Source organism: Bos taurus, chromosome 6 (assembly GCF_002263795.3).
Source record: "Bos taurus isolate L1 Dominette 01449 registration number 42190680 breed Hereford chromosome 6, ARS-UCD2.0, whole genome shotgun sequence".
In the NCBI taxonomy this organism is placed as follows: domain Eukaryota; kingdom Metazoa; phylum Chordata; class Mammalia; order Artiodactyla; family Bovidae; genus Bos; species Bos taurus.
In genome coordinates, this window is record NC_037333.1 from 115,727,153 (window position 1) to 115,750,393 (window position 23,241).

At 51.9% G+C, this 23,241-nt stretch overlaps 1 protein-coding gene across 16 annotated transcripts in view; it reads right to left on the bottom strand.

Annotated features, from left to right (window-relative positions):
- Positions 1-4,888: 4,888 nt before the first annotated feature.
- Positions 4,889-23,241, bottom strand: part of GRK4 (G protein-coupled receptor kinase 4) — a 58,259-nt gene continuing 39,906 nt past the window's right edge. For 6 of the 16 annotated variants that reach the window (XM_010806342.4, XM_059887868.1, XM_010806348.4 and 3 more), the window contains 9 exons: positions 21,643-21,872; positions 17,877-17,914; positions 14,908-14,997; positions 13,671-13,879; positions 10,767-10,904; positions 7,624-7,761; positions 7,061-7,198; positions 6,466-6,978; positions 5,711-5,852 (listed from right to left, as the gene is read on the bottom strand). In XM_010806342.4, the coding sequence (XP_010804644.1) occupies positions 6,820-6,978; positions 7,061-7,198; positions 7,624-7,761; positions 10,767-10,904; positions 13,671-13,879; positions 14,908-14,997; positions 17,877-17,914; positions 21,643-21,872 (1,140 nt within the window). In that variant the 3' untranslated portion in view covers positions 5,711-5,852; positions 6,466-6,819. Of the gene's footprint in view, positions 5,853-6,465; positions 6,979-7,060; positions 7,199-7,623; positions 7,762-10,766; positions 10,905-13,670; positions 13,880-14,907; positions 14,998-17,876; positions 17,915-21,642; positions 21,873-23,241 lie in introns of all 16 variants that reach the window. The other 10 variants (XM_059887872.1, XM_059887869.1, XM_059887871.1 and 7 more) reach the window with 9 other exon arrangements.

Genomic DNA, 23,241 nt, shown 5'->3' on the forward strand with positions numbered 1-23,241 from the left:
TAAAAGGAACTGTCAAGAAGGCAGATTTTTTTTTTTTTAAACCAGGGGAAAGTGTGGCATAGTCCCAGAGTAATCAAAGATGACACAGCTGGGGAGGCAATTTGGCCTGTTGTCGCCAAAGCCTGAGAGCTGGACCATAAAAGTGGCTGAGAGCAAAACAACTGATGCTTTCAAACTGTGCTGCTGGAGAAGACTCTTGAGAGTCCCTCGGACTGCAAGGAGATCAAACCAGTCCATCCTCAAGGAAATCAGTCCTGAATATTCACTGGAAGGACTGATGCTGAAGCTGAAGCTCCAATACTTTGGCTACCTGATGTGAAGAGCTGACTCACTGGAAAAGGCCCTGATGCTGGGAAAGACTGAGGACAGGAGAAGGGGGTGACAGAGGATGAGGTGGTTGGATGGCATCACCAACTCAGGAGACATGAATTTCAGGAAACTCTGGGAGATAGTGAAGGACTGGGAAGCCTGGCGTGCTGCAGAGCATGGGGTCGCAAAAAGTTGGACACGACTTAGCAACTGAAAAGCAATTCCAAAGCCTTAAGATGGACAATGCCTCTGAACAGCAAATATACTCCGAGTAATTTATCCTCAAAAGAGAATCACAGATGTGTCAGGATGGTCACTTATTATAGCAACATTTAGGACAAAAAAAGAAGCAAATGCAGGACAGAAAGAGATTGGCTGACTTAAGCAAAACATATCCATATGACAAAACTGCAGTTGTCCAGATCTTGCTTTAGAAGAGCATTCCTGGCACAGAAAGGTGTGCAGTGTACTAGCAGGTTACGCTCCTGTGCATAGCGTGATCCCCCTCCCCCCCTTTTTAAAGAAAAGCAACACACACGTACATAGACAGAGACCTGATTGGGGACTTCCCTGGTGGTCCAGTGGCTGACACTCGGTGCTCCCAGTGTAGGGAGGCTGGGTTCAATCCGTGGCCAGGAAACTAGAACCACAACGAAAGGTTCCGCGTGCCACAACGAAGAACCAGAGCAGCCAAATAAATAATGTTGTTTTTTTTTTTAAAAAAAGAAAAAAAGAGAGCTGATCACCAAGTCCGTAACAGTGACTCCAAGCATGGCAATTACAGGAGATCTATATCTTAATGTAGCTGCATTTCTGTATTCTTCAAATCTTTAGCAATGAGTGTGTACTACTCAGGGGAAGTGAAGTGAAGTCGCTCAGTCGTGTCCAACTCTTTGTGACCCCATGGACTATAGCCTACCGGGCTCCTCCGTCCATGGGATTTTCCAGGCAAGAGTACTGGAGTCTGGTGTCATTTCCTTCTCCAGGGGATCTTCCCGACCCAGGGATCAAACTCGGGTCTCCCGCATTGTAGGCAGACACTTTACCCTCTGAGCCACCAGGGAAATTCAGGGGAAAAACCATGTAAAAGAGGTGGTTTGGGTGAAGAACTGAAAACGAAAGGGTACCAACACACTTGTGACCGATTCTGCCCAGGAAAAAAAGGAGAAGTAAACAAGCCCAACACTTCCCCACAAATGGGGTACACTTCAGCTGGGGGGCTGGCACCTGCCGGAATTGCAAAACCAGGGAGCAGCTCACTGTGGGTGGGGCCTTGGGCCAGAAAAGGAAACCGTGAAGCAGAGTCAGGACTTCGGGGAGCGAGCGGACTGGCAGCTCCTGATGGCGCCTTAGTGGTCCCCCACCCATCTCCCCCCAGCCCAGGGGCTCCTCTCCCACTTTAGAGAGTATTATTGCCACGTATTTTAATTCTATGTAAATACACACGTTGCAAAAGACACGGACATGGTCACTGCCGTCTGAACAGTCAGCTCGTGTTTACACTGGCTGCCAGATGTGCCACTTTCATCACTCTTCACTCCTGCTGGCATCTCTGGGCTTCTACCACAGGGTCGCTTTCTTCTTGTGCTCAGTGGGCTCACCCGTGTCTGACTCTTTGCAACCCCATGAACTGTAGCCTGCCAGACTCCTCCGTCCATGCGAATCGCCCAGGCAAGGATACTGGAGTGGCTTGTCATTTCCTTCTGCATCAAAACTGCATCTCCTACGTTGCAGGAGGATTTGTAACCACTGAGCCACCAGGGAAGCCCCCTCGAATTTATCTTTTGAAAGTATGCTGTGTCGTGTCCAGTTCTAGTTTCCCACCAGAACTGTTAAGCTTTGCAAGTTTCCCCCTTGAACGTAGTAAGCACACTTGTCTGAGCGTCTTGGACTTCCCGGGTGGCGCAGTGGATAAGAACCTGCCTGCCAGTGCAGGGGACGGGGGTTCCAGCCGAAGCATCTAGAGCCTGTGCTCCCCAGCAAGGAGAAGCCCTCCTCTCGCTGCAACTAGAGAGAAGCTGGAGCAAAGCAACAAAGACCCAGAGCAGCCATAAATAATTTAAAAAAAAATTTTTTTAAGAGTCTGTGTCTCATATATTTCCATTATCTAGAGCCTGCAAGGGAATGTTTTTCTTGTTTGTAATGTCTGCTGAGTTCGTTCTTTTGCCTCACCTCATGTCGTGCTTATCTTTGATTACATCCTGGACGTTGTATCTGAAAACCATTACAGAAGTGATTTGTGGCCTAGGGTGCTCTCTTCCTCCAGGCAAGGTTTCTGTTTGCGATGCTCATCTCCTTGGGGCATCAGAAGCCCTTGGCCGTCTTGGTCCACGCCCCGCTTTTGGAGTCCTCTGGACCACCCATTTCAGCGGGCTGGGTTACTTCCAGGTCACCCTGGCCCTGAGGTGGAGAGTGAACTGGCTGGGACCCCAATCTTGGCATGCCCTGGACCAGGCTTTTGTTCTCCGAGCCCCGGATTAGTTCGGCCTTTCAGGAGTCTCAGGGCTCCCAACGCCCTGAACAGGAGCAGCCCTGGTGTCTGGCTCACCTCCCCAGGTCCCCCTTGCCCTGGCTTTCAGTTGCTCACTCTCCCGACATGTGTTCATCAGGAGGGTAGTGCACCCTTGCTGTACAGGGAAGTTCCTCCTGTAAATGTGAAATAGGATGCTCCTGAGGGTGGTCATCTTTCTGTTATTCTTTTTATCATGAGTGCCTCTGTGGCGTAAACCCTCCTCCAGTAAGATGCTGTCTCTGGGTAATAAATGTATTTTATGATGCTAAAGAAGTATTGACTGATTTATAGTTTACCCTTGAAAAACCATAGGGCTTCCCTGGTAGCTCGCTGGTAAAGAATCCACCTGCAATGCAGGAGACCCCGGGTTGATTCCTGGGTCAGGAAGGTCTCCGGGGAAGGGCTACACTACCCACTCCAGCATTCGTGGGCTTCCCTGGTGGCTCAGCTGGTAAAGAATCCGCCTGCAATGTGGGAGACCTGGGTTTGATCCCTGGGTTGGGAAGATCCCCTGGAGAAGGGAATGGCTACCCACTCCAGTATTCTGGCCTGGAGAATTCCATGGACTGTATGGTCCATGGGGTCACAAAGAGTTGGACACAACTGAGCAACTTTCACTTGAAAAAACATGGTTTTGAAATACATACGTCCACTTATATGTGGATTTTTTGCAATAAATACTACAGCATATCCATGGATATGAAACCACAAACATAGATCAGAGGACTATAAAATTATATGCAAATTTTCAACCCCACCCAGTGTTGCGAAAAGGTCAACTCCATTTTATCAACTATACAAACGTGGGTTGAATTTGGTCAAATGCCTTTATGAAAATTACCTATTTTTCCTTTGGATCTATTAACATGATTTATTATGTTACTGGATGTCCTGATATTGAATCATCCATATCTTATTAAAATAAACCCAGCATTTTGATGTGGTACTTTATAATGTGCTGCCGGATTCTGTTTGATAATATTTTAAGGCTAATAAATATTCTGTTCCATAATATTTTAAGGATAATGTGCTTAGTTGCTCAGTCGTGTCCAACTCTTTGTGACGCCATGGACTGTATGCAGCCTGCCAGGCTCCTCTGTCCATGGGGATTCTCCAGACAAGAATACTGGAGTGGGTTGCCATGCCCTCCTCCAGGAGATCTTCCCAACCCAAGGATCAAACTAAGGTCTCCCACACTTCAGGCGGATTCTTTACCATCCGAGCCACCAGGGAAGCCCTCTAAGGATAAGATTCTGGTAATATTTTAATGACTTTGTATTAATAAAAGACAGTGGTATAGACTTTCCATGTAAGGTCTTTGGTAAGATTTGGGTGTCAATTTATACTTGCTTTATAAAAAGGAGTGGGAAGTTTTCTTCTTCTTCTATGTATTCTCTGGAACATTTAAAAGCCATTGACATTTATCTGCTCCTCAAAGGTTTGCTAACATTCCCTGTTAGATCATCTGAATCTGGTGATTTTCTGAAGGATAGCACTTTGGCAACTTCATTTCTTATCCTGAAATTTGTCTAGATTTTCTATTCTACTTATGGTTAATTTTGGTAAATTATGTTTTCCTAGAAATGCATTTCATCCAGGTTTTATGTTTATTTTCATAAAATTGTACATAGTATTCTGTATCTTTTATTACCTCTCTGATTTACTCCTCTTGTAACTTTGTGTATTTGTATTTTCCCCTTTTGTTTTTCTTGATTAGGTTAGATATTGATTTATTTATTTTATTGATTTTTGAGAAAAAATGTTTTATCATTTAAGCTGTAGTTTTTCTCTTTTATAGCTATTACTTTCTTTCTTATTTTCTGCTTTTCCTGAATGTATTTTTCAATCCTTTTGAGTCAGAGGCCAAATCCATCTATTGGGGCACTTAGCTTTGCTGATATTAAGAGCTGTACATCTCCTCCTGGAGCACTGCACTTTAGGTTTATCCCACATCAGGCACGCGGGTCTTGTTCTCATTTCTCGAGGCTCTGCAGCTTTGCGTTACATCACCTCCTTAGCCCAGAGGACTTCGTAGAGGTTATTAGCCAGGGCCTTTTTGTTTTCCGATTTTGTTATTAATTTGTAGGTTTATTGCATTTGTAATCACATACTCTACTATACTTAAATCTTTTCAAATTTTTTGTTAGGATTTCCTTTCCCCCTTTTTTTAATGAGGATTTTCCAGACCAAGTCCCTGCTATTTGGTTCAACTCTCCGAGGTCTGGACCTTGGATCCCACACAGCAGGTAGCAAGAGCTTCCCAGCGAGCCAGAGAACAGTGAGGGTGACTGACCATGAACCCAGGGCCACCGGCAGGGTCACCGGACCCAGGAGGCTCCCACCTCCTCCCCCAACCAGCTCTCCCCGTTACCTGGCGCTCTGGCCCCGGGAGGCCCTGCCAGGGTGGCACATACCAGGCCACCCCCCTGCCCAGCTCCAGCACCAGTGGCTCTGGGGACCCAGGCCCGGAGACTCACAGACATGCTTCCAGCCTGACAGCCACGCCCTGACCTCAGGGTCCTGAAAACACCCTCTTTCCAAGGGCAGACAGGAGCGCCCTGAGATGCCCCACATACGGTGGGCGGCAGAATCTCAGCAGGAGGCACGGGAGCTAGGAACACGAATGCAAACGGCCAAGACCTGCTAACCCATGCTGACGCCCACCCACCCACACCCAGAGGAGCTCGGGGGGTGCCTCAGGTGGGTGAGGAGCAGCAGGGCCCCTTCCAGGCCTCCCCTCCCCTCTCTGTGGGGACACGCCACAGGGCGTCCACACCCGGGGCCTTCCAGGCATCCCAAGTCCTCAGGTGGCCTTTTGTTCAATCCACCTTTAGAGAAACACCAGTTCAGGCATGAACGTAGAAAGCGGGACAGACTGCTGAGCCGTCGTGAGGTGAGTCCCACATGTTTATTGCAGGTCGCAGATGGGATGGGCCCCGGCGCGTGCTCCCGTGTGGTCTGGCCGCGCAGCACGTGCTCACCGTCTGGAGGACACCAGCTTCTTCTTGCTGGAGCCGGCGTTGAAGCAGCCCTGCAACACAGGCAGAAGGCTGGTCAGGCCCCTTCCCGTGCGAGGGGCTCGCTTGCCTCATGTGTGCGTGTGTGTGCAGGCGTGTCTGACTCTGTGACCCATGGGCTGTAGCCCACCAGGCCCCTCTGTCCATGGGATTCTCAAGGCAAAAATACTGGAGTGGGTTGCCATCTCCTTCTCCGGGGGACCTTGCTGACCCAGGGATGGAACCTGGGCCTCCTGCACTGCAGGAGAGTCTTTACCACTGGGCCACCAGGGAAGACTTAAGTGCACAGAAACTGTGGGAAGTGCGGACTTCCAGGCAAGCAAAACCTTTAACCGTCCCCTCCCACGTGCTTCACGTGGTGAGGATGCTCGATTCAGCAGAGATGGGCGCCGGTGTGTCCCACTCCCCCCACTCACACAGCTCGCCCCATCCTGCGCCCACTGCCCACTGAGCGCCTCTGAGCAGGCGGGGTGGACAGCTTCTTCCTGTACGACTGTGTGGAGGGTCCCCCTCACGGTATGTGAGGCCCCCACAGCATGGACTCAGCAACGACTCCCACTGAGCGACGCGAGACATGCAGAGGAGCTCAGGTTAACTGCTGCCCGGCCCCGCATTCTGAGAGGAGACCTGGCCACATTCTCTGGGTTTATACTGAGACACGGTGGATGAGATGTTCAGTGGATGACTGAGGCAAAATCCCTCTGGAGCAGACAGGGTATACGGCAGGATGACCCACTGGTCCAAGGAGGCCTGAAACCATTCCTGAGTTTAATGCTACCACAGAAAGCCTCTCCAAACACTCTTCCACATTCAAAGGAGAATCAGCTTTCCCTGTGATCGCGGGTGAATGACGCAACAGCTCTGAGAATCAGAACAACACCAGGCAGAAACTGAAAGGACTTTCATTCTTTTACATTGGTTCTTCACAATGCTTCACGAGCCTAGTGCGGAACGCGTTCTCATGGACAGCGGGGTCTCTTTTCAAGTGCTGGAGCCATTTCTTCTTTTGCGATCAGGACAGAGTTCATACCAACGGCAAACACCCCTGGGAGGGCTCTTCTCGCCGGGCTCAAACACACCGCATGGGTAGCTTGCACACTGTATACAGCCCCTCACACAGCAGGCACTGCAGAAAGAGCACTGAACAAAGAAAGGTCTGCCGTGGTGAAAGACACCTTGTAACAGGTCACATTAATAATAACAGAGCGACTGCCACCCTTACCCCTCTGGAAAAGAGTCTGTAGAAGAAGCCTCTCTTCTGCCTGGGAACTTGCTGATCCGTCTTCTCATCTGGCTCTAAAACCACAACTGGCTCGTTTTCACTTTCGTTGATGTCCTTGAAACATTCAGACTCGATCATCTGCACCCACAGAAGAGCAGGACAGAGAAGTGACGGAGGTCCGCGTCCCCCCTGGCCTCCAGCCCAGTGTTCAGCAGCCACTCTGCTCCTGTCCCCGGTTCCCACTACCCCTGCTTCCTGACCTCCTCCTGGGGTAGGTCACGTGTCTGCCAGTGTGACCCCCCGCCAAAGCATGACCCGTGGGAACTCAGAGAGCAGCACTCAGGTTGGCAGGTACCCAGCGGACCCCAGAGCCACCTCTGTCCCCTTCCCGAGGAGCCAGGGGCAGCTCCTCAAGTAATTTTACCTCCAAATATGCGCACATGCGCACACACACACACATAAATGGATGTGTGCGCAGAGCAGCTAAAGAGCTATCTCAAAGCAGAAGCTGTTCACTTCTCGGGGGCAGTAAGTAGCTGCGGTCTGCACCGCGGGAACAGTACCTCGTTCTGCCAGGGGATGGAGACACAGCCTGTGACGAACTCGCTGTAGAAGCAGCTGTCGGTGCTGTCCAGTTGGATGCCCCGCACCGTAGAGAACTGCTCGATGTCCAAGATGTCCTTGCAGTAAACCGCCTGCGGCTGTCGGCAGGAACAGAGGCGTGGCTGAGTTTCCCCCATCATGCTCATGATGCCCGAGGCTCACACAGCTGCGCACCTCTGTTCCGTACTCTCATAACTCTCAGAACCACAGGCCCCTGCTCGCCCACCGCGCCCGGCCACGAGGCCCCGGACGGCCCCCCTCTCTTTCCTGCATGGAAGCTGGGTCACAGCAGAGGCCGGGGATGGAGGAGGCGGACAGGGTGCTCTGGCTGGAGCACCAGCCCCGAGCTGGGACAGGAGCCAGGCCCGCAGCCCCACCCGCACTCATAGCTGGGGGTGCGTGGGAGCCAGGCCCCGCCTCTGGAGTGGGAATCGAGAGCAGGACCCCAGGGCCCCTGGTTAGGACTTGGCCATCCCACCAGGCAAGGAGCTGGGAGTCCCGGGCGGGGCGGCCCTCAGGGGGCTGTAGAGGGGACCAAGGGGAGCACTGAGGTCGTAGGTCAGAACCCTGTCCTGGCCCCACACCAAACCGCCTGACACTTGTCTCGGACGCCACTGTTCACAGCCCCGGCCCCTGGTTACATGCAGGAGCTGCCCCAGGACAAGCCCGGCGCCTCTGCCCCTTGGTCCAGGCACCACCCGGCGTGCCCTCCCTCTGCCTCGGGATGGCTGCCTTCCCGGCCTCCACGGCCCGCAGCCGGCAGTACCCAGTGCCCGGTGGGAAAGGCTCCAGGAGGCCCCACCACTTTCCTCATCCTGCAGCCCATCTGGCTGCCTGGCTCAGCGAGTCCAAGCAAGTTCTCCCGAGATTCTCGGGCCTGGAACCGAGGCTCAGGAACCACATTTTGCGAGGACTCACTCAGAGGACCAAGCTGTGGCCACAGCACATTCCACATAAACACTGAGTCCTGACTTGCAGAGCCAGAACGATTTTAATGGCATGTCTCAGGTTCATAACAGAATATTTCATGCAAAGATGGGCACAATAAAGGACTCAAACCGTATGTACTAACAGAAGCAGAAGAGATTAAGAAGAGGTGGCAACAATACGCAGAACTGTACAAAAAAGGTTTTAATGACCCAGATAACCATGATGGTGTGATCACTCACCTAGAGCCAGACATCCTGGAGCATGAAGTCAAGCCTTAGGAAGCATCACTATGAACAAAACTAGTGGAGATCATGGAATTCCAGCTGAGCTGTTTTAAAGCCTAAAAGATGATGCTGTGAAGTGCTGCACTCACTATGCCAGCAAATCTGGAAAACTCAGCGGTGGTCACAGGACCACTGTCAGTTTTTCATCCCAATCCCAAAGAAGGGCAACGCCAGAGAATGCTCAACACCCGCCATCCCCGCCCCCCGCCCCCCGCCACAACTGCACTCATTTCACATGCTAGCAAGGTAATGCTCAAAATCCTTCAAGTCAGTCTTCAACAGTATGTTAACAGAGAACTTCCAGTTGTACAGGCTACATTTAGAAAAGGCAGAAGAACCAGAGATCAAATTGCCAACATCTGTTGGATCACAGAAAAAGCGAGAGTTAGTTCCAGAGAAACACCTGCTTCTGCCTCATTGACTTCATTTGTTGTGGATCACAACCCACTGCAGAAAACTCTTCAAGAGACGGGAACACCAGACCACCTGACCTGCTTCCCGAGAAACGTGTATGCAGGTCAAGAAGCAACAGTTAGAACTGGACATGGAACAACAGACTGATTCCACATAGGCAAAGTAGAGCATCAAGGCTGTATCTTGTCACCCGGCTTATTTAACTTATATGCAAGGTACATCATGAGAAACGCTGGGCTGGAGGAAGCACAAGCTGGAATCAAGATTACCGGGAGAAATATCAATAACCTCAGATATGCAGGTGACACCACCCTTAAGGCAGAAAGCGAAGAGGAACTAAAGAGCCTCTGGATGAAGGTGAAAGAGGAGTGTGAAAAAGCTGGCCTAAAACTCAACATTCAAAAACCTAAGGTCATGGCATCTGGTTCCATCACGTCATGGCAAATAGCTGAGGAAACAATGGAAACAGTGAGAGATTTTATTTTCTTAGGCTCCAAAATCACTGCGGACAGTGACTGCAGCCATGAAATTAAAAGACGTTTTCTCCCTGGAAGAAAAACTATGACAAACCTAGACAGCATGTTAAAAAGGAGAGACATCACTTTGCTGACAAAGGTCTGGACAGTCAAAGCTATGGTTTTTCTACTAGTCATACATGGATGTAAGAGTTGGACCATAAAGAAGGCTGAGCGCCAAAGAATTGATGCTTTTGAACTATGGTGCTAGAGAAGACTCTTGAGAGTCCTTTGCACAGCAAGGAGATCAAACCAGTCAGTCCTAAAGGAAATTAACCCTGAATATTCACTGGAAGGACCGATGCTGAAGCTGAAGCGCCAATACTTTGGTTACCTGATGCAAAGAGCTGACTCACTGGCAAAGACCCTGACACTGGGAAAGACTGAAGGCAGGAGGAGAGGGGATGACAGAGGATGAGACGTTTGGATGCCATCACCGACTCAGTGGACATGAGTTTGGGTAAACTCCAAGAGTTGGTGATAGACAGGGAAGCCTGCTGCAGTTTTTGGGGTCACAAAGAGTCGGACACGACTGAGCACCTGAACAACGACAGGTTCATCATATCCCACAGAATGAGCGCATCGCCACGCTTCCTACTTCATCTTCGGTAGCCCAAGGCCACCATGGGGACGCTCCTCCCAGCTCCGAGCTTGAGGGCCCCACCAGGCTCTAGGGATGTAACCCTCCACGGCTCCACAGCACACTCACCAGGGCCACTCCACGGCCCGCAGCACCGAGCCGGGACCCGCTGAGACCCAGTGTGGGGAGGCACATTCAGGGCTACAGAAGCAAGGGTGCCAGCTGTGACAAAGGAAGGGCCCTTGCAGGGTAGCTGGGGAGGGTCAGGGTTGCCGAGGTTCCTGGCAGGGCAGTGACCCGGGGGGGTGGCTGCAGCTCAGGCAGAGGGGCCAGGAGGGCCGGGGAGGAGGCCACCCCGTTGCCCTTGACAACACACTTACATCAGGGTGGAAAGGCGGGTCTAACATGTGGGCCTCCAGCCGCCTGAAGTTGATGTCCCTGAACACAGGGTGTCCCTTGACTTCAGCCGCCCCTTCGCCCCTGCAGCCCAGGCGCTGCTTAGGATCCTTAGTGAGTAACTGTGGAGGAGCACAGATGAGTCAGCCAAAGCTCCAAGGATAAAAGAAAACCCCTGAATCTCCACAATCATGGCCAAAGAATTAGGGAGGCAAAGAGCACCTCCGATGGAACAGTCACTCAGATTTCAAAGAATCAGCCAAACCTCATCACTGCAGATTTTACCGATTTCAAATACGTAACGCTTCCAAAAGGAGTTCAAACTAAAGTTCTGCCTCTATCAAAAAAACTACAAGTTGACTAAATAAATCCTTAAGAAAAGTTTAACCCTGTAAAAATTAGGGGATGTTTTCTCAAGAAATAGAAGCTGTCTGGGAACTTCAAAGACACCACTTCCATGCCAAGTGACATGGATAATTAGAAACCATTTTGATTTATTCATTAAACAGATCACTAAGGACTTCAGATGAGGCAAAAATTTAGCAAACCTAGTTCTAAAAATTGTATATTCTTAAAACTAATAGTGTTTCCTTCAAAAGTATTCCTTACTTATACATTTACGCAGGCAGACCTCTGACAATGGCAGGGTCGGATCCAGGCAACAGCAACTGAAGTGAGTACTGCAATAAAGCAGGTCACGCAGGCTTCCTAGTTTCCCCCGTGCTTACACAAGTTCTGTTTACACTGTTGTTGTTGTTCAGTCGCTCAGTCGTGTCCAACTCTTTGTGACCCCATGGACTGCAGGCAGCACGCCAGGCTTCCCTGTCCTTCACCATCTCCAGGAGCTTGCTCAAACTCATGTCCATCGAGTCAGTGATGCCATCCAACCCTCTCATCCTCTGTCGTCCCCTTCTCCTCCTGCCCTCAATCCTTCCCAGCATCAGGGTCTTTTCTAGTGAGTTGGCTCTTCCCATCAGGTGGCCAAAGTACTGGAGTTTCAGCTTGAGCATCAGTCCCTCCAATAAATATTTAGGATTGATTTCCTTTAGGATTGACTGGTTGGATCTCCTTGCTGTCCAAGGGAGTCTCAAGAGTCTTCTCCAACATCACAGTTCAAAAACATGAATTCTTCAGCACTCAGCCTTCTTTATGGTCCAGTTGTCACATCCATACATGACTAATGGAAAAACCATAGCTTTGACTAGACGGAGCTTTGTTGGCAAACTGATGTCTGCTTTTTAATAAGCCGTCTAGGTTGGTCGAAGCTCTTCTTCCAAGGAGCAAGCGTCTTTTAATTTCGTGGCTGCAATCACCATCCTCATTGATTTTGGAGCCCAAGAAAATGAAATCTGACATTGTTTCCACATTTTTTCCAATCTATTTGCCATGAAGTGATGGGACTGGATATAGTCTATTAAGTTTGCAGTAGCATGATATCTAAAAAAAAGTACACATTTAAAAGATAATGCTGCTGGGGAAACAGCAATAGGGGCTTCCCTGGTGGCTCAGTGGTAAAGAATCCACCTGCCAATGTAGGAGATGCAAGAGACGCAAGTTCAGTCCCTGGGTCGGAAGATCCCCTGGAGGAGGGCATGGCAGCCCACTCCAGTATTCTTGCCTGGAGAATCCCGTGGACGGAGGAGCCTGGCGGGCTGCAGTCCGTGGGGTCGCAGAGTCAGACGTGACTGAGCACACACACATGCCTATGCAGACTTTAACACAGGGTTGTCACAAACCTTCAACTTGTAAAACCAAAACACACACACACACTGTTTGTGAAGCACAATAAAAGGGAGGCATGCCCGTCATTGGCAAAAACCAAATGGCTTTCCTCCAGTTTCCAACCAAAGAGATCTGCCTCGGCTCAAAGGCACACGACGACGATCTGGGCCTTGGCAGCCCGGCCAGGGCCCGGGGCTGGGAGGTGCTGCCAAGGGCTGAGCCTGCCCTGTAAGCGGGGTCCTGTGGGGCAACGCCGGCTATGAGCTCAGGCGTCTGGGTGTTGGCAGCGCAGGACAGCGCCACAGACACCCGCATCTGGCGCCCCCCAGGGAGGCCGCCTGCCCCACGGCCTTGGCTCTCAGCCGGAACCCACGCCACTCCCTTCTGCAGACGTGAAGAGCTGGGCCTGCCACAGGCCTGCACACCTCGGAACACCGAGGCTTTGTCCCAGCCCGTCCCCCTTCCTGGACCCCCCCCCCCCACAACCTCTCCCCAGCTCCCAAACCCTGCAGGTGATGCCTCCCCAGCCACCCAGCCTGACCACTCCTCACCCACCCTGCCAGCACCCAGGGCCCAGACCCCCAACTGAATCACCGCAAAGCCCTGGCTGGCCCCCGCTTTGTCCCCGCCCATCGCCCCCTGCCCTCTGCCCGCAGCCCACAGCCAGCCCCTCCTGTTGCTCCCCCAGGCAGAGCCAGGCCTCAGTCACCCACCCCAAGCAGATGAGAGCACCGGGCGTGCGCATGGAAGGGGTTAGTGCTCACTGCTGGGGAGGGGCCCGAGGGGGATTCTCAATAAACCCTCCTGAATGCAAACCAAGTTTAAAGTTTGCTCGGGAAACCCTTCATGTTGGCTTAAGAGAAGCAAGTGACAAGGAGAGTGTCTCTCTCTCCCTTACTGCCGGGACGTTCTTGAGGCTACAGGGGCAGACACGGAGTCAGGCGCTGCAGAGTGTCCAGAAGGGCCTGTTGCCTGTCAGTGCCCTGTGAGGTTGGCCAGGACCCAGCACTGTCCTGCCCTTCAGCAGCGCCTTCGGGGACAGCAAACAATGGCCTCTGCTCTGCTCTGCGGGATCAGGGACCCTGAGAGGAGGCCCCTGCTCAGCCCGAGCGCACTGGCGGACGGCTGCGTTTCCCTGCCCCCTACCCCCGCCCAAGCCGACCCACCATGCTGCAGATGGACCTGGCGTCCTCGGAGAACTTCTCGGAGTACTGCTCTGCCTCTTTGTTCACTCTCCGCTCCACCTCCTCACGCTTAACCTTCTCTTTGTATTTTTTGAACGGAGAATGTCCCTCAATCATCTCGTATATCAGACAGCCGAGCCCCCACCAATCAGGACTGAATGTATAGCTCTCAGAGTTGATAACTTCCGGAGCTGCTCAACAAATACAGGAAATTTAAGTTAAATCTCCTTGTGCTGAATGGCAAACAACACAATTTAAAGTTAATGCTTGTTACTATACGGATGAACTCAGGAAACACGATGCTAACGAGGCAGACACAAAAGGCCGGACAGCGTGTGATTCCACTTAGATGAGGTAGAACAGACAAGTCCACGGAGACAGAAAGCCCATTAGTGGCTGCAAGGCTGGCAGAGAAGGTGAGGAGCTGGGGTGACTGCTGGCGGGTGCGGGGCTTCTTCTCTGCAGGGATGAGAAGGCTCTGAAACCAGGGGCGGTAGCTGCACTGCTCTGCCCGCACTGAGAGTCCCTGGACGGCACACTCCAGACCGGTGGACTGCGTCCAGGGGACACGACTGTGCTCCCACCGCAGGCAGCGCCGGTTTGACTCCTGGTTGAGAACTAAGATCCCACATGCTGCTGTGGAATGCCCAAAATGAACATTCGTGGATTTTATGGTATGTGAATTATATTTCAGCAAAGCTGTTATTAGAAACAGTTCCCACTGTTCAGAGTGCGAAGTGAATCACGGCAGAGTTAACTACCGTGGGAAGCGGTGCTCTGTGGGAGGACCCCCGCCTCTCCACCAGACAGAGCCAGGCCTCCAGGCTCAGGCCCCAGCCGCCACAGCGGATGCGGGGGTCAGCGCAAAACTCAGCAGAGGCTCCCGGCTCACTCATATCAGGCGGCCCCTACTTGGGCAGAGCCAGGCAGGGGTCCCTGCTCAGAGCCGACCCAAGGCCAGGCCTCTGGTTCACGAAACCTTCAGAATGACTTGGTCACCTTCAGGAGGGGTGTGTGGAGCCAGGAGGAGCGAGGAGGCCACTGTCCTGTCCTGGTTCTTCTGCTCTGGGCAATAAGGGCAGGTGGGGGCGGGTACAGACCTCAGATACCACTGCGCTACCCCACAGCAGGCCAGGATGACCCCAGGTCCCTCCACACGGCCAGCTCTCTGCGTCCTGAGGCCAGGAGTGCAGGGAGAACTGGGAGGCCGGTCACGTACCCATGTAGCCCAGCGTTCCGACTCTTCCACTGATCTTCGCCCCTTCTGGGATCTCCAAGGCCAAACCAAGATCTGAAATCCGGATGTGTCCTACATGCGGCCAAACACACGATACAAATCATGGGGGCCGGCTGACACTTTGACAATAAATAATGGAAAAAAATCTAAAACACAGGGATGGAAGTTACAGCAATTCCTACTTGGAAACATTTACATCTAAAATTACATGACGCTTGTTCCTTGGAAGAAAAGCTATGACAAACCTAGACAGCATATTAAAAAGCAGAGACATCACTGTGCTGACAAAGGTCCAGATAATTAAAGCTGTGGTTTTTCTAGTAGTCATGTATGGACGTGAGAGCTGGACCATAAAGAAGGCTAAGCGTTGAAGAATTGATGCTTGTGAACTGTGGTGTTGGAGAAGACTCTTGAGAGTCCCTTAGACTGCAAGGAGATCCAACCAGTCCATCCCAAAGGAAATCATTCCTGAATATTCATTGGAAGAACTGATGCTGAAGCTGAAGCTCCACTGCTTTGGCCGCCTGATGCGAAGAGCTGACTCACTGGAAAAGACTGATGCTGAGAAAGATTGAAGGCAGGATGAGAAGGGGACGACAGAGATGAGATGGTTGGACAGCATCACTGACTCAATGGACATGAGTTTGAGCAAGTTCCAGGGGTTGGTGAAGGACAGGGAAGCCTGGTGTGCTGCCGTCCATGGGGTCGCAAAGAGTCGGACATAACTTAGGGACTCAACAATGACAACAATTATAGAAGATGCAAACATAATGCGGTTTTCTTCATCAACTCAACCACCAGCTTCATTTCATAAAACCAAATCCCCCTTAAAGTTTGCAAAACAAACTGTCCCATATTCAGAATGGGCAAATGGTAAATGTGCCTTGAAATGTAGAAGAACAGGCGGCAGCTTTTTTTTTAAACCTAAATTCAATACAAATATCCAGTCGTACTTGACACATGAAAACAGAAAACCTAACAAGCTGTCTATAACGAAGAAGTACTTGAGGACAATGAAGAAGTACTTGAGGACAATCCTATTACTCTTACGGTCTATGGCTCACTGGTGGAAAATTAGTTCTTAAGAAGTTTAATTCCATAACAGTAAAAATGCTAAAGTCAATTGCATTTTTTAAGTCTGAGAAACTAAAGTATAGGTAGAATTACATTGTTAAAAATTAAAAAACATAAAAACACAAAGAAAAGATTTAAAGTCTCCTGAAATCAAGACAAGAACAACAAAGCCCTGTCACTTCCTTCTATTCTTAATGGGAGCGGGACCTGGCCCCGGCGTATAAAGAACAAGCACAGCAGCGACTGCCGCAGGAGTGATGCTAGCTGCCTGCACGTGGGCAGGACGGGGCACATCTGCACCACTCCTGGCCACAGCTGGGAGCCACAGGACCAGCCAGGATGGACAAAACATCTGAGCGGGAGACCCACGCTGAGGCGCTCTGCTGCGGCAGCAGGAGCACTGGCAAAGCCAGGTCAAGCCAGACACTGCCGACCGGGAGTGGGGAACGCATGGAGGCTCCCCAGCCACTCCCACCAGGACACTTTCCAAGGCTGGGAGCAGCTGAACCCAAGAGGGGAGACGTCTGGACCCCTAGTGGCTGCCGTGTGGACACGGACACCCGGACAGGTTCCGACGCTTGTGCAGAGCCCGATGGAGAGACTGTGCTGGAGGTGCGCTTCCTCCTGGGACTGTCAGGTGCCAGAACCAGCCACCCAGGCAAGGGCAGCATGATCTGCCCAAGCTGGACTCATTTCAGGAATGACAGATTCGTTTAACACTGGAAAACCAACTGGTGGATTAACCATATTAAAAAACAAACAACATATAGTCATTTGGGGAGAAAACGCACTGACAAAATTCAAGTGCTATTTTTTAAAAAGAAAAAATTCTTAAATCTTAATTTCTATAAACGTACTACAGCATGGATTTCCCTGGTGGTCCAGTGGCTAAGACTTCACGCTCCCCTGTATTGTTAATCCCTGGTTTGGGAAAGTGGATCCCACATGATGTGACCAAAGACCCCACGGGATGCAACTATTAATACAAGATCCGTGTGCTGCAATGAAGACCCAGCACAGACATACAAACAAATATTTAAGTACGACAGCAGATTCCATACTTCATGGTGATATACTAAAAAACTATCCCTGAGATCAGAAATAAGCAAAGAATTCCTGCTGTTACAACTTCTGGTAAACACTGGGTTGAACGTCCCACCTGGTGTCCTGAGGCAACAAACAGAAACCAAAGGGTCAGGAACTGGGGAGGCAGAGAGAAAGTGGTCATCTGCCAAAGGTATGCGGGTATATGCACAAAGTCCAGCAAGTCTACAACCTTCCAGAATTCAGTGACTTTAACATGGTCACAGCCATAAAATCAATTGCAATTGTAACTGCAAGTACAAACCATGAAAGAAAAAAATTAGAAGTTGACTTCACTAACTTAAAAACATTTATATTTTATAAAGGACTGGCATAACAAATATACAAAGAACTCTTAAAACTCAACAATAAGGGAAAAAAACAATTAAAAATGGGCAGAAGACTTGAAAAGACACATTACCAAAAAAGATAAACAGATGGCAAGTAAGCCCATGAAAAGTGTGGTCAGGAAAATGCAAATCAAACAAGAGCCCACGCCGCACCTGTGAGAACGACCGAGCAAGGAGGGCATGGACTCAAGCCGCTGAGATTAAAGCAAGGTGAAACAGGAAAGAAAGCAACAGAAGAGAAACGCCGCTCTTACTGCGAGTTAAACTGAAAATCAGAAGCACCTCTGCTCCCTGCCTAGACGAAGGGGGACGACGGTGAGAGCCCCGTTCTGTTTCTAGGAGGGCATCTCCTGCTGCTATCCCCTGGCCTCACTAAGTGGTAGGTCCACCCTGACTTGAGTCCGTCTGAACAAAGTCTACAGTTGGCGGGAAAGGCTCGCTCACCGTAATCATCGAGGAGGATGTTCTCGGGCTTTAAGTCCCTGCAAGGCAAGGAAACAACACCACAAAGTCAGTTATTTGGGGCGCAACACTGGGCTCCATCAGTTCCAGCGGAAAGACCCGCAGACACTTCCCCGCTCTGAGAAACGGCGAGGTCGGCAGGTAACGGCGCCTCCGTCTGTGGGTCTGTGGGAACCCTCGTGTTGCCACAGCCTCCAGTGGCCATGAGGAGGAGCCGGGGCAGGGGGGCTCTACAGACGGCATGCACGGCGAGGGCGCAGAGCTCACCGCTCCGTGTGGGGGCGTGGGCTTCGCAGGAGGCGATCCAGCCGTGAAACGTGCAGCTCAGCGGTGAGGAGTTAGTCCTTGACGAACTCAGCTCCATTTCTCTCACCATTAATAGACTGTCAAAAATTTCAACGACTGGAAATCCCCGGCCAAGAAGAATTCCATCTCAGGGTCAGATCCTGGCTCTGCCCACCGTCCTCACCTGGAGGACCCGCGCGCAGAGCCTGCTTCCAGGCTGGGCAGCATTCAGGGAGGCCAGGCCTTGTGGGGGAGCGTGTGACCCGTGGCACTAACTGTTTATCACAGTTCACGGCCAAGCAGGGCAATGCCAAACTTCAAATACGTGTGTGTCACCAAAGACTAAAATATCTAAATGTGATATCTCAAGCTACTTGTTTTTTTCCTTGGCGAGGAAAAAACCTAGTTTTCAGAGGATTTCTATTTAGCTCTGACTTCACGTGTGGTCCTGTCACAGTGACCCATCTCCCTCAGCACGGCCGCTCCATCTGCAGCCACATCTCCAAGAACCTGCAGAGGAGACCGAGGTCAGCACAACGGAGCAGCCGTTCCGAGGCACTGGTCCCAGAAGAGCCCCGCAGAACCCCGTGCCAGTTCAGGGGGCGGGGGCCGCAGACACTGAGATGCCCTGGGGTAGAAACTGCACGCCCAGAAGAGAGCAGAGCGAGAACGTAGGCGTGGGGCTCTGCGCGGAAACCTTCCTGGGCAGACATCCCGACACTGTTGCTGGTGGCCCTGGGGAGCAGGGGGCGGGAACGGGTGCCCTCTGCTTGCCCTGCCAGCCACAAGCAGTCTTGTTTTCTCTCTGTATTTAACGAGTCCTGGTAAATGCTGTTGACAACAAGGTAACCATCCTTGACACGGGACGTTCACAGGCACGGCCACATGCACAGGACAGCCGCCCGCCCGCCTCACCGCAAACGTCTCACCAGGCGCCCTAAAGCCCCACTGCTCCACGCAAGGCCAGCACTGCTCCAGGGCAGCCAACCCAGGGCCCAGCCAGAGACCCACCGACTCCCGGCCGCCTCCTTGCCTGGTGTGGGAAGCTGCCCTAAACCACTGCCACCGGCTCTGCCGTCAGCTGTCAATCAAGCACCAGTCACCTGCTCTGAAGGGAGACACGCAGCATGTACTGCACAAAATACTAATCGGTAGCAGTAACGATGGGCTTCCCAGTGGCTCAGTGGTAAAGAGCCTGCCTGCCAGTGCAGGAGATGTGGGTTCAGTCCCTGCGTCAGGAGATCCCCTGGAGGAGAGCACGGCAACCCACTCCAATATTCTTGCCAGGACAATCCCATGGACAGAGGAGCCTGGTGGGCTACAGTCCACGGGTCTTGAAGAGTTGGACACGACTGAGTGACTTAGCACAGCGGTAATGACATCAGCCACCCCCTGGCGTGCTCACTGGAGGCCAAGACACGTGCTTAAGCGTGTTACACACAACGCCTCCTGGGACTGTCACAGCGTCTCCGGAGGGTGTTTAGACACTCTTGGGTGTAGGTGCCACTCTTAGGGTGCAGCCATGTCACTGGATCACTTGGATGCCAGGCGACAAGCTGAGACCAATTCCAAAGCGGCCTGCTCACACCCTGCCCCACACCACACACTGGCATCTGCCAGGGCAGAACGCCACAGCTCAGGCTACAAAGTGTTGTCCTTTCTCGAGCCTTCCCTCAAAAACCACTCCCCAGGAAGGAGCCTGTGGTCCCGTGGCTAAGACTGAACTCCCACAGCAGAGGACCTGCGGTTCCATCCCTGGTCAGGGAACTAGGTCGCATACACTACAAACAAGGACCCTGCCTGCACTACTGAGACCTGGCGCAGACAGAACACGCAAATAAATAAATATTTGAAAATGATAAACGCCCATCCTGTGTGTCTCTTCCTTTTTGATTTTGGAGCTGCTGAAATAGGAGAGCATTTTTATTTGTACTACCTCTGTGCAAAGAGGAAGACACTCTCTCTAGGACCTGGTCTGATGAAAGCTGTCAGTGGTGGTCTCTGAGGAAAGGCAAGGGGACACGGGCACCTTCCCCGTGAAGCGTGTGTGCAGTGCCTTGGAGGCGGGACAGGCCGTCAGAGTCTGAAGGCCATGGCTCATGCGTGCAACAGACGCTCAGGGGTGCCTCCTGATGGCAGGTCTCCTGGACGCAGCAGCACAAGACAGACCTGCTCAGTCAGACGGCAGGCGGGAGCCCAGGGTAGAAGGCTGGGGAACGGAACCGTCTGACCAGTGCAGGGAATGCATCTCAACACGAAGCAGGCCAAGGCGGCTCAGCTGGACTTAACTGTAACAAGCTCACTTCCTCCAGCAGCCACGTAGCAATCAGACCTCCTCCAGCTGCCCCCGTAAGTCCCAGAGTAGCAGCCTGTGCCCCCACCTTCTGCACAACTCATGGTAGGTGGGACCGTCACCCATCAGCCCAGCCTGCTGGGAGCTGATCCTCAGGAGATACTCAACTTGGCTCTGGGCCACAAATGACAAAGAAGAAAAATCACATCAGAATTGGGATGGAGAAGAGGAAGGTCTTCTCGGAAGTGAGCCAGCCAGGGGGACCGGCCCCAGGATGGGCAACACGGAGCACTCTGAGGACCAGCCAGGGGAAGGGGCTTCTAGAAAGTGGGTGTCTGTGCACTAATTCTGCGTGACGGCAGGAGGGGGCCAGGAAGAAAGGCCCCTGAGAGGGCAGACGCATGAGCAGGGCAGGCAAGATGACGCCAGACAAACTCCGGGAGAGCAAGCCCATCTGAGGAGGACGTGACCTCGGCCACTGACCACGGGAAACACAGAGGGATCAGACAAATATTCTGGACTGATCTGGGGACCAGATTCAGGGAGGATGTGGGCTAGAGGGGAAGGAGTGGGCAGAGCCCTTGGGAACTGAGAAGGCCAGCTAGACGCACCCACTAGGGGACGAGCGCACACGGCCCGCAGGTGGATGCACTGGGCTGAACGCAGGGAGTGGCCTGGGGCGGCCCCGAAGAGTGTCAGCGCTCAGGACCCCAGCTTCTAAAGGTGGAAGAGGGACTGCTGTCCCTAAAACCCAGATTTATGCATCACACAAAATTCCATCCACGGCACTTAATTTTCTCTACTGAATTCTAAGATGAAAAAAGTATTAAAATAAGTACAATTATTTCAGAACATTTGTTATTTTGTTGGAACATCGTCCCCAATCCTCGGAACAACTATCGAAATATCTAAGGACTTTGGAAATGGGTTCCTCTCGTGCTTGTGAGCAGCACGACCAACTTAAATGAAAAGTACTTACCGGAGAGAGAAGAGAACTAAAAAGAAAACCGAGGTCTGCCCCTGATTGGCCATGCTTCCAATGGTGAGGGCGCGGCCCCAGGGATCAGGGCCAGGGCTCCCCACCGGCCCTCCCGCCCCAGCCCCCACGTGGCCCATGAGAGCCGCTCAGGGTGGACAGGCCTCGAGGCCCCGGGAGCCCTGTGCCCCTACCTGTATACAATGCGCTCCCGCTGCAGATCCTCCAAGCCACAGCACAGCTCGGCCGCGTAGAAGATCGCTCTCTGCTCCTCGAAGCCGGGGTCGCCCAGGTTGTGAATGTGAAACTTCAGGTCCCCTCCGTTCATAATGGTTAGCACCAAGCACAGGGACTTTTTGGTTTGGTATGTGTAACATAAGCTAACCTGAGGACAGCAGTGTTGTAGGAAAGAAAATGCAAAAACCTGCTCGTTCATTGGCGATGCACTCTATTTGTGAGCAACAGTCAAACAGTCCGTGTACGTTCACAGTGAGAGCACCGAAACGCGGCCTGCTTTGGGGGAGAAGTGCACCAGCACCATCGCAAACCTCTACCTGATGAAGCGCTAGCAGCTGCTCAGCGCCGAAAGCAGAGAACTTCCCAAGTGCGTGCACGCTCGGTCACGTCCAGCTCTTTGTGACCCCATGGACTGCAGGCCGCCCGGCTCCTCTGTCCATGGAATGTCCCAGGCAAGAATACTGGAGTGGGTTGCCATTTCCTTCTCCAGGGGATCTTCCCCACCCAGGAATCAAACTCGAGTCTCCCACGTCTCTTGCAGCAGCTGGTGGATTCTTTGCTGCTGAGCCACTGGGGGAGCCATGTCTAAGTGAGTAGGTGTCAACCTTCACAAAGAACTTGGGGTGGAACTCCTCAAAGCTACATTCTAGCCGTCGAGCACTGGCACCCCACGCTTGCGGACTGTCTGCGCTTGGCATGGGAGTCGGACGCCTCCGGCGGAGCAGAGGGGTGCAGAGCTGCTCAGCTCTCCCAGTGCCTGTGCCGCCAGCCATGCCCTGAAGCTTCGGCACTCTCCTGTGGTCTCGCCGCTCGCTCCTCTGCACACGCAGGGGACACCTCTCAGCCATGCCCAATACTGGTTTTGTGAGCCTCTCTCGTGAAGTGCCTGTTCAAGCTCTTCACCCACTGTCCTGCTGGTCTGCAAGTCAGTTTACACCCGTGAGTACACACATACACGCCCTTCTGGGATTCTGGCTGGGCTGCATTTCACTTGTCTTAGGGCCACCATAGTCCTGAGGCTCCCACCCGTGAGCAGGGCACCCCACCGTTTGTTCAGGGCATCTGTAGTTGTGTGTAAATATTGTTTTACAGTTTCCAGTGTAGAAGTCTTGCACATTTCACTGGATTTTTGTCTAGATTCTGATGTTTCTTAATGCTATTGTAAATGGTTTCAATCAAAGTTTTTCAAACTGTTTCATATCTAGTTGGTGCCATATCTAATAACTTGGCCAAATTCTCAACCAGTTATCTAGAGAGTCTTGGACTGCCTTCACACACAGTCATGTTGTGGTGGGGGGTTGGGGAGGGGCTGTGAGGAGGAAGAGGAGATGAACTCCACAGAAGTACCAGTCAGGACCCCCTGAGATTGGCCGTAAGCAGGAAGTAATGAACAGATCAAGGGCAAGGGAAAGTATTTCCAGGATCCTGGCAAGAGGCCAGGAGTACAGAAACCAAAATATTGTATTTCAGTAGAACAAACCATAACTATTATCCATGTCCCTTTTGCAGCGCTAGACTGTAGATTTTGGTGTTTGGAGATAGTTACACAAATATGT